Below are 13,327 nucleotides of genomic sequence, written 5' to 3' on the forward strand. Positions count from 1 at the left end.
ATAAGTGACTTGTGTATCATTTCTTATTTCTTTCTCCCTCTGTTGTTTTCTGGCTGTTTCTCCTTTCCGTCAGAACAGCAGTGCATTCATCAAGCTCTGCACACCTCCGTGCACCAGACTCTGCCCATCAGAGTCCAGACACTAACCTGGAGTGTAGGTCCTCTTCTTGAAAATCCTACAAATCAGCATGGCCAGAAAGTAGGTTGTTGGGTTTCCAGCATCCAAGGCTGGCTTCTGAATTGAATGTGACAGACACTTTGCTGCCAACAGAAGGAAAACTAGAATTATTTCTCTTCATGTTAAGTCCAGTTCAGTACTTTTCTGTCTGTATTTCTAGAGTCTTCAGTAAGCAGTGCATCTGAAAGTAAGTAAGGAGAAGAGGTGATTCAGTGTCAGGAAGTTACTATCACTTTTTAGATCCTTAAGATTTCACTGAATTATTTTGAAAATCTGGTATCACTCTACCTGCTCTGCAGCTGTGTGATACAGGTTGATGAAAAGTGGTTCTGAAAAAATTTGACTGATGTTTTTCATCCAACCATGATATTTTAATGAAAAATATTATGGAAAAAATCAGAAGTAGAGAGATGTCCCTCAATTGTCATCAGGAGCTCAGTAAAATACTGAGTTGTGGTGAAGGACAGCAGTCTCCTTTTTAACATGGACAACTGAGGGTCTGAGCAAGCCAATCCATTTCACATAACTCAGATCTCACAGCAGCAAGTCTCTGAGGCTGTTTGTCAGGGGAGGATTTGAACTTATGGCTTAGAGGTGAATACTCTGCATTCCTGTAAGAGCTTCCTGAATCATCCTTTCACTGACTGCTCAAATGCTGCGCTCTGGTTTTGAGGCCCTAAGATCCCTCTCCCAACACTTAACATATCCAGGTGTTGGCTGCGGTTTGGTTTTCAGCCTGGCTCCCCCTGGCTTTTTTAGGATTTGTTTTTGTGTGTCTGGGGCTTGCCACAATTCATGCCCTCGAGTAGGCAATGTAAATCAGCCCTATCCTTTAGACAAACAGGAAAGGCAGTTTTTCCACTGAATGATACCAATAGTTTTGAGCAGGGCGGGCTAGCATCCTGCACTCAGGGGAAACTGATACCATTTTTTCCTTTGATGGGGAAAATGTACTCCTATTTGTTTTGGTCTAGGGACAGAAGTCTAAATTAACCTTCTCTGTCCTGGAGGGTTTGCTTTGAACATCTCTGAAGTTGAAGTGGCATGAGTTGAAGAAGAATTAAATAAGCTGATAGCTTCAAGTTCATTTTTTGTTTTAGTGAAATTTTTACTGTCAGAGAATAATTTTCTTGTCTGCCTTCTCAGAAAATATTGGTCACTTCTTGGGTGCGAGTAGTGAGAATGGTGAGCAGGTATTGTTTTTTTGTGTTGTTTTTTTTGTCCCTACAACATTATAGCTGCTCCCAATCTCAAAAAATGTCCATCTTTGACAAAATTGAAAGCATTCATGGTGAGTATTCCTGACAACTGACCCTTCATCTGCTTTTCTTCCTTCAGCAGCTGGTGGTAATATTTTCTCCATATATGAAATCTTCAGAAGTTGAAAATCTACACTGGACTTGCTTGTCAGATGATTAAATGATGAGATGGATGATTCTATCGTCTTTAATATTAACCTTTTAACATTTTTTTTCTAGACGTGATTTAATGACACAATGCTGGGCCCAAGATCCTCACAACAGACCTACTTTCTTTTACATTCAGCACAAACTGCAAGAGATAAGGCACTCTCCACTGTGCTTTAGCCACTTCCTTGAAGACAAAGAGTCAGCGGCTGGATTCATCAACCAAGCTTTTGAGGGTAAGCCTGGGCAGCACTGCCATCCCACAGCTTCTGCCCAAAGCTGCAACAGTATAATCATAGAATCATAGAATGGCTTGGGTTGGAAGGGACTTTCAAGCCCCCTCAGTTCCAGCTTCTGCCATGGACAGGGCTGCCACCCACCGGATCAGAATGCCCAGGGCCCCATCCAACCTGGCCTTGAACACCTCCAGGGATGGATGGGGTATCCACAGCTTTTCTGAGCAGCATATGCCAGTGCCTCACCACCCTCTGATCAAATAATTTTTCCCTAACATCTAACCTAAGTTTCCCCTCTTATAGTTTAAAGCCATTCCCCCTTGTCCTATCACTATCAGCCCGTGTAAAAAGTTGGTCTCTCATCTGCTTATAAGCTCCCTTCAAGTACTGGAAAGCTGCAACTTACCTCTCTCTTAAGGAACTTGTAAAGATATATTAGGTGTCATTAGGTATGATGCATTAGGTAGTGCACACATAAGATTACCAAGCAAAAAAGCTATGATGTTGAGACTGAGCAAGCATCACAAGACACATCCAATTCAGACCTAACTTCAATTTCCCCATTAGCTAAAGGTGGCACTTGGGCACTTACTTTAGGAGTACTGGTTCAGTGGTTGCCTGAAATGGAACATAAATTAGGTACCTAAGTAAGGCAGACTTCATCTTGGCTGGATCTATCACAGTTCAGAAAAAGAATCACAGCATGCCTGTGCTCCATACACTGTGCATGAGTAAAAGGAGGTGATGTTAGGGAAGATATACTCAAGACAATGGATACAACAAAACCCAATTCCAAAGAATACTGTTAAAATTGTGTAGACAGAAATTTGAAAAGTCAAATCTGATGTCAAATCTGTGCAGGTGTGACTCAGAGTGCCTAAACATGGAAATGAATGTCCTGACTGAGCCAGAACTAGATTTTCCAATCCTGCAGTAATTCCCAAATGGCTAAATCTAGGAAAAAAGTGAGGTCTTAGTAAACAGTGTGATTTGAAAGTCTTCAAAAATAAGGTTTTTATCTTTTTAAATATCTCACTTTTATTTCATAGTTACTTTTAATTTAACCTGTTTCCTTATTTTGCTTTTCTAGTGGAAAAAAAAATAATCTCTGTTAAAAGAAGTGCTTCCCAATCCAAAAAAAAAGCAAAAAGTATTCATTGCTAGAATTTCTGAAGGTTTTTTTTTTCCCCACAAAATGTTTTTGAACTGGGAACTCATTCTGTCTCATAAACAGTTTTAATACATCAGTATTTTGTGATTTTCCCCACCCTCAAGCAAATTGTGATAAATTCCAGGAATTATGCAGCATTCAATTATGCAATTATGTAGCCATTTTTCAACATATTCTACCTACACTCAATTGACTGATATTGTTGAATTCTCAATTAATGATAGTCTATTCAATATTTTGCTACTCTTTGTCATTCAGTGATGCTTTACAAATGACAGCCTCCCCTTCCCCATCATGATTTCTCTCTGCATCAAATCCACTCAGTATGACATGGTCATACGTCTTTACAAGGCCAAAGATTTTAACACTGATGAACTGGGACCAAAGTAAGCTAGCACTGATAACCTATCATTTCCTGTTTTTTAAACAGCTGATTTTGCACCCTTACCCAATAATGAAATGCTTAGTGCATATGCATGTATATAATTTCCTAGTTTCTTTAACGGCATCTTTGCTCTGAATAGTGGTGTTTGGGAAAAAGTTATTTAATCTGGCACAAATCTAAGCCTGGAATTTGCTCAGGAAATGAGTACAGCCAATTAATTAGGCACCTTGCCCAAGCTAATAGGCTTTATATTATGTATGGATTTTATCTCACCTAAATGCGGCTGTCTAGAAGCCAGCAATCTCATCTGAGATACTCTACTAGGTATCTCTATGGCCAGGATTTTAGGCATGCTTCAGTTCTCAAAATTCCTCCTTGGCTTTTCCTCAGGCCTTTTTAATGATTTTCACACAGAGAATGCCCATCAGAAAACAGTATATCTTGAAATTTATTCATCTACATATCATTCTTTCAAGTTAGTGTCTTTTAAATGACTAAACACTTGATAAAATCTTTACATCTCTATAACACACATACTTTTTCCCCCATCTATTCATAGTTTATCTGTTAGCTATCTTCTTCTTTCCCTGGAGAGTCTTTATAAATCCACTCAAACTGTATGCTGCACACTTGACTGAAGGCCTAGAGTCCTGGTGATGTTTTAATGTTACCATATTATCTGATCAGGGAACCATGCCTGTAGGTTTTCTGCAGATGTCCAGCTTTAAACTCATTCAATTATTTTTCTGCCTGAAATGTAAACGTTTTGTAACAGAGTTCAGAGTAGTGCTGGCTCTAGAAGTGTGGTTGTTTTATGCAAGAACTGGCAGTTCATGTGCTAGTCAAACTTTAAGAATAAAATGCACACTCCTTCCTGATCCTGCCATGCACAGTTTGGGGCACAGAGTCTCAGTCTGTGATTTACAATATGCTGTATAAGTAAGTGATTTTTAAAGTAGTTCTAAGTTCGCATTCATTTTTAGCTAGAACTAAATGGAGCACTTCTTGTGTTTGCAGTAGTAGTAGGAAGATGACAGCCAGAACAAATAATCCAAAATACCATTCCATGATGGATTGTCCTGGGCAAGGTTTTCCAAAAACGTTACATGGTCATTGGCCTTTGTGTGTAACGAAACTCCTGTCATTAACTTGCTGCCAAGAAATGCTTGCTCTCACCAGGAGATGTGGTTTCAAAAGACAGAGCCAAATGTCAAGCAAAGTGTAATAACAGAACTCAAAATAACTATGATATTTAGCTTTACATGGGAACATACATATTCCAAATTCTGTTAAACCTCACCTGCTTGTAGTTAGCTACACCTTTAGCAGGTCTGTACATGCTGTTAACACTGTTTCATAGGTAGAAGTGCTGAAAAAATGCTAGACTTTCTGATCAACATTATTACTGATGCAGTATGTCAAGCAGATTGCAAGTATGGGTGAACTAATATAAAAAATATGCCAGTGGTCTGGAGAGCACACTAACAGGATAGTGAGGGGATGATAGAAGAGACACCAACTTTGCTACTGCAAGAGTTACACATATAAAGGAGGCAGCAAATACCAATAAATATGTTCAAGCAACACCAGCAGCTCCTGGCATTGCTGTTTGGAAAGGGAGTAAAGGAATCTCAGCAAGAGTCTGACTTTGCTTCCTTGACCAACGATGGCGAGTATGGTCAACTATAAGCAACTGTATATCTTCCAGCACCAAATGACTTGGCAGCAGCCCACTGAGATGTGCAGATTAGTTCTCAGGCTATGTGGCCCAAAGCAAATAACATTTTTTACAGAAAAAAATGTCACAGGCAGGAGAACATGAGTTTGTTCCTTTGTGATAGTCATCTACAGAATAAGTACTGCAGTTAATATATATAAAGCCTCAGTTTCACTAAATGTTTTCTGCATATCTGTGGGATCTCTATGGGTATTTCTTTACCTACCTCTCACTCATTTCAACTGAAAGTAGCATTAATGAGGGTTATGTACCTAGATCTGCTTTTATCTCATTCCTGCTGTATTTCAGCAGATGAGCATGATATCAGCCCCAGCATTCATTGCAAGTGCCTCTGTATCAGGAGAATTTAAAGGCTCTTGATATCTACCAGTTGAGCATTTACTCTTCTGGCTCTTACAGGCTTTCCCAGGACATTGATTGTGGGCAGGCAAGAAGTGTTAACATTTTGAGTGAGGGAAGTGCTTTCCATCTGGAGCACTGAGATATTTGTGGGCTACCTTAATGGTTTTGATTCCAGTCAAATTGGAATTGATTCAAGAGCCCCGCTCGTGGCTGAAACATAGGCTGTTCTTCCTTCCTTTGCAAAAAGCGCAAATGAAACATCATGAATCAGCATGCTAAAAGGATGGTCCTGCATTGATGTAAAAATAACCAGTCCATCTATTTTCAGAAAAAACTTTTTACATTTGTACATTCAAGACAGCACTATATTTTTTCATGTCCAAAGCATTCCCCTTTATGGGTATGGAAACACCTGTTTGTTTTGGCAAACATCTTTGCCGACATCAGACAACTGGGCATTAAGCAGCTGGAGCAGCTCCTTGCCTTTATGACCCAGGAGGAGGACTATTCTTATCAGCACTGCTCCCAGTAATGCATTCTGGACCTTTAAGGAAGAAATGTAGAACTGCTGAAAAACTTTGTCAGAGCATGACACCATTACTGCTGGAAGTGGCTGTCCTGATGAGAGCAGATATCAGGATGTTTGAGGGAGCCTGAGGAAATCCGCAGTTGTGACAACTGCCACAGTTACCTTGCAGTTATTTTGTAGATAGGAGGCAAATTTTGCCATCAAAGCTGTAAGTTGACAACATTTATTCTGTGATGATTAAAACAAAAATCACAATTAAAAAGGCTGTTAATGTGATTTGAGTTTGGTAAAACTATGTGGATCATAGTTGAGATATGTTTTTCATTGAGTATAAAAATGTGGGAAGAGGAGTTCTGGCATGACTACACAAAAACAGCAACTACAGCAAAAACTTCTCGGAAGCTGGTTACATTTGCCCTCAATATTTTGTTTTGTTCTAGAGCTATTAGTGTTTTTGTTTAAAAAAAGACTGAAAGGAAACACATTCAGGCTTAAAAAGGTCATTTTTTAATCCCTAAACTGGAGATGCCTCTTTAAAAATGTGAAAAGCTAAAACACTCAGTGTATTTAGGGTTTTTTTGAGCAATTAAGGCACTTGCTAAAAATGTCACTTTTTTTTTAACTAAGTGCAAAACTTTTCATTGAGGGGATTTGGTATTAAAATCTGGGATCAGTGCGCTCATTGTTAATTGTATGTCTGCTGACTGAGTAGTACTGGATTGCTATTGTAAGTCACCAACTTATTTTCCTGAAACTAGCTGCCTTTTAGAAACTATTCTGCACACCTCTCCAGTCTTAAAGTAATCAGTTGGACAAACGGAAGCTTCTCTGAAGCAGATGCGTTGATAAGAGACATTTTTTAAACCTTGTATCTAGCCTCCTTTGTATTTTTCTGAAATTCAGTAATCCTCTTCCCCACTTAGTTTAGTGAGTGCCTGACCCAAAGCCAGTAGAGGTCAACAAAAAGGCTTCTTCCAAAACAGTGAGTGCTTATAACACTGCAGGAAAAGACAAACTTGATGGGGTGATCATTTTGTTTGTGTTCCCTAGACAAATGCTTTTTGATTCCAGAGAGTGCACATGAGCTGTATGACATTGCGAGGAAAGTAATGCTGAAACTTGGCCTTGCAATGAGGGGAAAAAAAGTATTATAACATCAGATCATCTAATTTTATAAATGACATTTGTGTTGTGTGAGTGTGTAGATATAACCAACTAAAACTTAAGTACTGTGCTTACACTGTCAGTCTAGGCCATTTGATAGTCACTAGAGAGTTGTAGACGTCTTCAGGGGATGTTACTGTGTAAAGGTCAGTATGAGAAATGAGTATCTCCACAAAAACGCATCCCTCTCTTCTCTCTCCATAGACTGTAAATGGAGCCTGGGCAAAGAGCCTAAACTAGGCACGTAAGATCTGAGTAATTAAAACTTGGTAAAATTAATCCTACTTTGTGACCTGGAAAATGGAGATACTTCGTTGCTTATGTATCAAGACACACTGTATTGAAACAAGCACGGAGCTGGCTGGTTTTGGTGCTCTATATTAAGTGTGATAATAAGCTAGTTAATAAAAAAGTTTATGTTTCCCAAGACAGCATCTTGTATACAGGTGTTTCAGTCCATGAATCTCTAGAAAAAATCTATTAAAATGTGGAGGAAAAAAAAAGCAGTCAATGCTTCAAGCAGTTTAGTGCAGTAAAAATGCAAGATGAACAAAATCCTTGCTTTTAGCATCTTTAGTGTCTGACAGAATAGCAAGGTCAGTGAGTCACCCTCAAGCCATGCGAGATCATACGCTTCGTTAGACAGGAAACACAGATATATCTCCACTGATACATAATACAGAGCAGAGCATTAAAACGGATATATATTTGTTCTATTTATATGCTTACTGGCAATGTGCAGAAAGTGAAACACAGCACCTCCAGCTCCAGGTGGCCAACAGGTATTAGCCAAACACTCCAAGCACAGGAACTACCTCCTGGAGTTGACTGACTCAGCTGAAATGAAACAGTCACAGATAGGTAACCACCTTTTTCTCCCTTAACAAATGTACATCACCAGGCACTTCCTCTGCAGCTGTTCCCATTGTGGGCACCTTTCTGTCATGCCAGCCAGTCTCTTGTTCACTCCCATGCAAACTGTGCAGAAGGGGCAAGGTGCAGCAGAGCACGTAAGAGAAAAAACAAGAAGACACTAATGTTAAAAAGTAAATGTGACTGTACTTCTAAACATGTGGTCATTAACCTGTTGAAGGTGCTAAGCATTGTATGCCACTGCATTACCCAGAATTAGTTATGTTTCTCGCTGGACACTTAGCTGGTGTAAATCGGTGATGTCCCACTTGTTTCTATGGAGCTTTGCTAATTTGCGCTAGCTGAGGATCTGACCTCGAAATAGCTGTAACAGAAGATCAACATCTCTAGATCAGTTTGTTCTGTCTCCACCAATCAGCTTTTCTACGGACTTTTTTTCCTCTTATACATTGTCACCTTCTGAAATTAAACACCTCAAAACCATCTGCTTATCAAGACATCACAACAATTTGCGCCCTTCCAGGCAGGATTTCAAAACATGCTGTGAGCCCGCACAGCTTGTAGTGAAGGCAGGGAAAGGGACTCTGCACTGGAAAGGCAGGATACATGACCCTGCTCGCATGGCTGCTGCCCGCTGCAGGAAGCGGTCGGCTGAGATGCTGGGATTTAGAGGGGGAAGCACAGATTTTATCAGGTTGGGACTGGCCTCCTCAGAGGAGCCTAAGCAAGCAACCTCCATCCGTCATGAGTATGAGTCAGGCGATCACAGTGTCTTGTGTCACCTAATGTGGGGCTCTTTAGGCCAAAGTTCTGCCTACTCATAGAGAGGTGCATTGTAATTAGTTTACCTGCAGTTTGGCTCATACGTTGTACTTACAACTAGTACTGGGGAAAACATCCCAAGAGGTCATGCATTTAGGAACTGACACAGGTATCTACACAGCTACAGTGCAGAGCTTTGAACATAGTATTTTAATTATTGGAAGTAGTCTATGTGAGGGAGCATGGTGCATAGTGGGGACCTACTTAGCAGAGTTCTTGTATTGATCACTGTGCTGCCAGAGCCAGCCTACCTCATGCCCTGATATAGATTGTTTGGAGTGGATGTGGGTAACTCTACACTATGCAGCAGTCCACAGAATGGACAAGCCCGCAGGATTTAAGTGTTTGGAGTTGAGTTCCCAGCACGACTCCAGATTCTGTTAAGGTGTTCCTTGGACGCCTCCTCTCGGTACGTTTGTTGGCTCAGCCAGGCTCTGCTTGTGAAATCTGAGGGGATCACATCACATGGTTTATCCTGCATTTACTCACGTATAACCCAGCATGACTATACATCAATCAACTAATTTTAGCAAAGTTAAAATTGAAAAGAAAAGAGAGATATCTCATGAATATACCGAGCTGTCTCCCCCTCTCCAGCTTGTATCTTTCTTCAAATTCTTGATGTTTCTTGGAAGGGGCTTCCTGACTTTATTCAAACTTCTCTAATTGTCTTATGGCTTCTCAGGATGTTGGTGATGCCTCTAGCTCTCACATTTCTGGGGGAATTTCACAACATATAACGACTTTTTCTTATCTGTTAATTTTCAGTATCTTCTGTCTCTGTCTGTCATATAACTCAGTGAACAAAAATTATTTGCTTGTTTGCTGACTTATTCGAGAGGCAAGCATTGTACTGCATAACCCTGCATCTTTGCACAGAGTTTTTGGCTTATACAGCAGAATGGTGCTAAGCTTTCATGGGAGCTGAACACTGTGCTAAGACAAGACAACACAATGGTGAAGGAAAGGACTCTTGTAGTCAAAAATCTCGTTATAGCAATGGCTGTGCAGCTTATGTGTGTCATGTTACAGAAGAAAGGACATCAACATTATCTTCTTCCACTTTCTTTTTACAGGGTATGAACATTCCACATACACACACACAAAAAAAGTCTTTCTTGCTTATTTTTTCTCAAAAGCTCAAAAAGGAGAATCAAGCTAAGGTGTTGATTTTTTAGCTCTTTTTCTCTGCAATGAGAAATACAGCAGCATATGGGCTAAAAAAGGATTATAATATTTTATATATTCTGTAGCTCTTCAGACCTGTTGGGGAAAGAATTAGTAATGTATCTATATATCTGGTAAAAATATCTCAGTGACCTCATACTCACATTTGTGTAAACATCACCTCATCAGTTCCAGATACTTATACAGGAAACAAATCTGAATGCTCCTCTAGTGTTCTATACTTAGGCAGGTCAGCCGGCATATGTCTGGTCTGTAAATACCGAGTTTTACTTGGGTCCTTATTTTAAGGTTTCTCTCTTAAGAGTTTGCTGCAAACATGCTCTCAGCATTTGCCAGCGTGCCTTTTCCAAGGCAACCTGTGCCTGAGGGCTTCCATTAAAATATTTATTAAACAAAAACCACATACAAAGAAGAGGTGTACTGGTTGGTGGACACTTGGTTGGGATTGAATTACTAAATATTGCCATAATAGTCCTGAAGTGATAAAGTGAGTATCAAATGATTTTTCGTAGCTATCAGTCCCTATGGTATATGAAGGCAGTTCGTTCTATCCCAGTCTCCATCCTGATAACAGGTTTCTAAATTCAAAAGTCTTGTTCATGCTTTTCCTCATAATATTTGCAAGTGGTCTCTAGTATGTGGAGAAGACTTTTGAGTTGTGGCTTATGTGTGTGTCATTATAGTGACATAATAAATTGTTTGTTGCCCCACTGCAACAGCACACCTGTGATTCTCATGAGTTGATAACTGTGAATGTCTCATTTCATATTCCAGTTGTGAAGTAAAATAAGGGGGGAGCGTAATAAAAAAAATGCATTATTAGGAACGAATGGACAAAATAGCAACAATTATAACTTCAGCTTTTAGTTAATCACTTGAAAAAAAAAAGCTATAGTACCTGCAATAGATTTCAGGCAACTGTGTATATGTGAACAGCATCAAATTAAGAAAAAAATATAAAGTTTTTAGTAATGCATAAAAGACATTGTTTTGCTGAGTTCAAGCTTCCTGGAAGACAGAATATTACAATTCTTCTAGAGAGGGAGTATGTTACAATTTAGTAGTTAGAAAACTGCCCATGTTACAGGACTCTATGATTGTATTATTAGCAGGGTTACAGAAAGGTACAGATTAAAACCATTTTAGCTTTATGTAGGCTATCTTTCCTACCAGAAGAAGTCGTGTGTTCATAAGCATTTTGCCAACTGCAGAAGTAATACTGGTGATGACCAAACATCCTTAAGTGATTTGGTTGAAGATATAATCCATGCAAGCAATAGCAGAAAATAGGTTTGACTCATCAGTCACTCTTTACACAGTCATAGACACTTTCTCTACCAGCTGACTTTGTGCTTTTTCTAATACTACATGTATATCTCTGGGCTGTTACCTGTCTTTTTTTTTTTTTTTTAAATGCAGATATTGATGTTCCGCCTGCAGATTCGGACAGCATTCTTTCAACCACTCTAATGGAAGCAAGGGATCAAGAAGGCCTAAATTATTTGGTAGTAGTCAAAGAAAGCAACCAAGATCAAGGTAGCGTTAGCTCTGCAGAACTTAGTTCAGTCTAATTATGTCTAATTCTGTCCTCTGAGGATAGAAGAGAAAACTCTACCAAAGAAGATGTAAGACAAAGAAAATATTATGCACTTTATTACGCATTTAGAGATTTCTTAAAAGAAACACTAACACTCTAAAACACCAGAACTTCCAGACAATGTCATAAGGTACTGAAGCTTGTGTAGGATAAGACAACAGTCACATATTCTTCATTTTCTAACTGTTATGGTTCATGTGTTTCACAAGAAATAGTTTAAGGAAATAAAACTTGCCATCAGACAGCAAATGATTTTACTGTGATCCTAATTAACTTTATGCAGCCACATAAACTTTGTACACAAGCAGTCCTTCCTGAGGAGAAGTACTGGCATGCTGTCTCACAGAAGGAACAACCTGATCACGAAAAGAAAAACAGTTCAAGCATAGCTTCATTGAGCACACACGAGATTATACAAATTGAAAAGCTAACAAATGTTAGTTGCATTTTTCTGAACTCCAAATTTGTAAGCAATTGAAGAAAGGTGGCTGGGTTGTTCGCTGCAGGGACAGTCTATTTTATCATTTAATTTAAACATATGATTGCAATCATCTCATATGTTAAGTTGCACAGTGATTGATCTGTGAATCTAGTATCCAAGTTCCTTTTCCCTTTTAATGTTGATCACCTTTCATTTCTTAATTGATTGGATAAAGGTAAATGTTTTTCCCTTGATGTCCTTGGAGATCAAATCAAAATATATAATAACACAATATATAAATCATTCCTGTGTAAAAGGAAGCCATAAGCTCTTTGGAATGTTTCATCATGAATAGCAATTCACAAATTTTGCAGAGATATTCATTGACATCTGTCGGGAAGAATCATGCCCTGCTTTTACGCAAACTCTTGATAGTGGGGAACACCGGAGAGTAGTAAAAATGTAGTTTGATGCTAAAATGTAGATATTTTTAAGGCACATCTCCACTGAAGTCAAGCTCCAAAAATGTCTTAAATAGAGATCCAATATAACGAAATGTTTGGTTTTTGACTATTTGAAAGTCTTGCTTCAAATTTAATAAAAATTGAGGTATTTTGAATTAGTATTCTTTAAAAATCCCTGGCAAAACAAAACAAAACAATTCAAATTGGCTGTTATTATAGGTCATTTTTTTCCATTTACAGTTTAGCCACACTTGTACACGTACAAGCCACAGTTGCCAATACCAACGGTTGAAACACTTCTTTCTTTTCTTCTCTTAACTTATGCACACCAGGCCATTAGTGATTGATAAATAAATACTGTATAACGTTTCTTCCCCCTTCAATTTCTGTTTGATTAACTGTACAGCTATTCCTTCCATTTCAGTAACTTAAACATGAGTAACATTTACTAACCTGTAACATATGCTAACTGGAAACCAGGAAGATCTCTGTTCTGTGGTCACAGTACCAGGATGACTTCACATGCACATGTAATTCCACTTAACTCAAGAGGATTGCTCGGTCAGCAAGCTGCAAACAAAAGTTTGAGAATAAACATGACTTCATATGATATCTTTTTCACATGATATTATGATATTAGCAGGAGAAGCCTTCAATCCTGCCAAGAAGCTTATCTAGGCAGCAACATTCACAGGCCCCATGACTATGTCTGTGATGTAACCCACAGCGATTTAATCTTGAATAGGTCTGAGTTGGAAAATGATCATGCAAAAGCCTATCAAACATAGGTAAATTGAATTAGTGTGTAAGGCAA

At 38.9% G+C, this 13,327-nt stretch overlaps 1 protein-coding gene across 6 annotated transcripts in view; it reads left to right on the top strand.

Moving 5' to 3' along the window:
• Positions 1-13,123, top strand: part of ROS1 (ROS proto-oncogene 1, receptor tyrosine kinase) — a 73,216-nt gene extending 60,093 nt beyond the window's left edge. For all 6 annotated transcript variants that reach the window (XM_021389647.1, XM_021389649.1, XM_021389651.1 and 3 more), the window contains 2 exons: positions 1,656-1,819; positions 11,451-13,123. In XM_021389647.1, the coding sequence (XP_021245322.1) occupies positions 1,656-1,819; positions 11,451-11,602 (316 nt within the window). In that variant the 3' untranslated portion in view covers positions 11,603-13,123. The remainder of the gene's footprint in view (positions 1-1,655; positions 1,820-11,450) is intronic.

The sequence above is a fragment of the Numida meleagris genome, chromosome 3, assembly GCF_002078875.1.
Source record: "Numida meleagris isolate 19003 breed g44 Domestic line chromosome 3, NumMel1.0, whole genome shotgun sequence".
Classification (NCBI taxonomy): Eukaryota; Metazoa; Chordata; class Aves; order Galliformes; family Numididae; genus Numida; species Numida meleagris.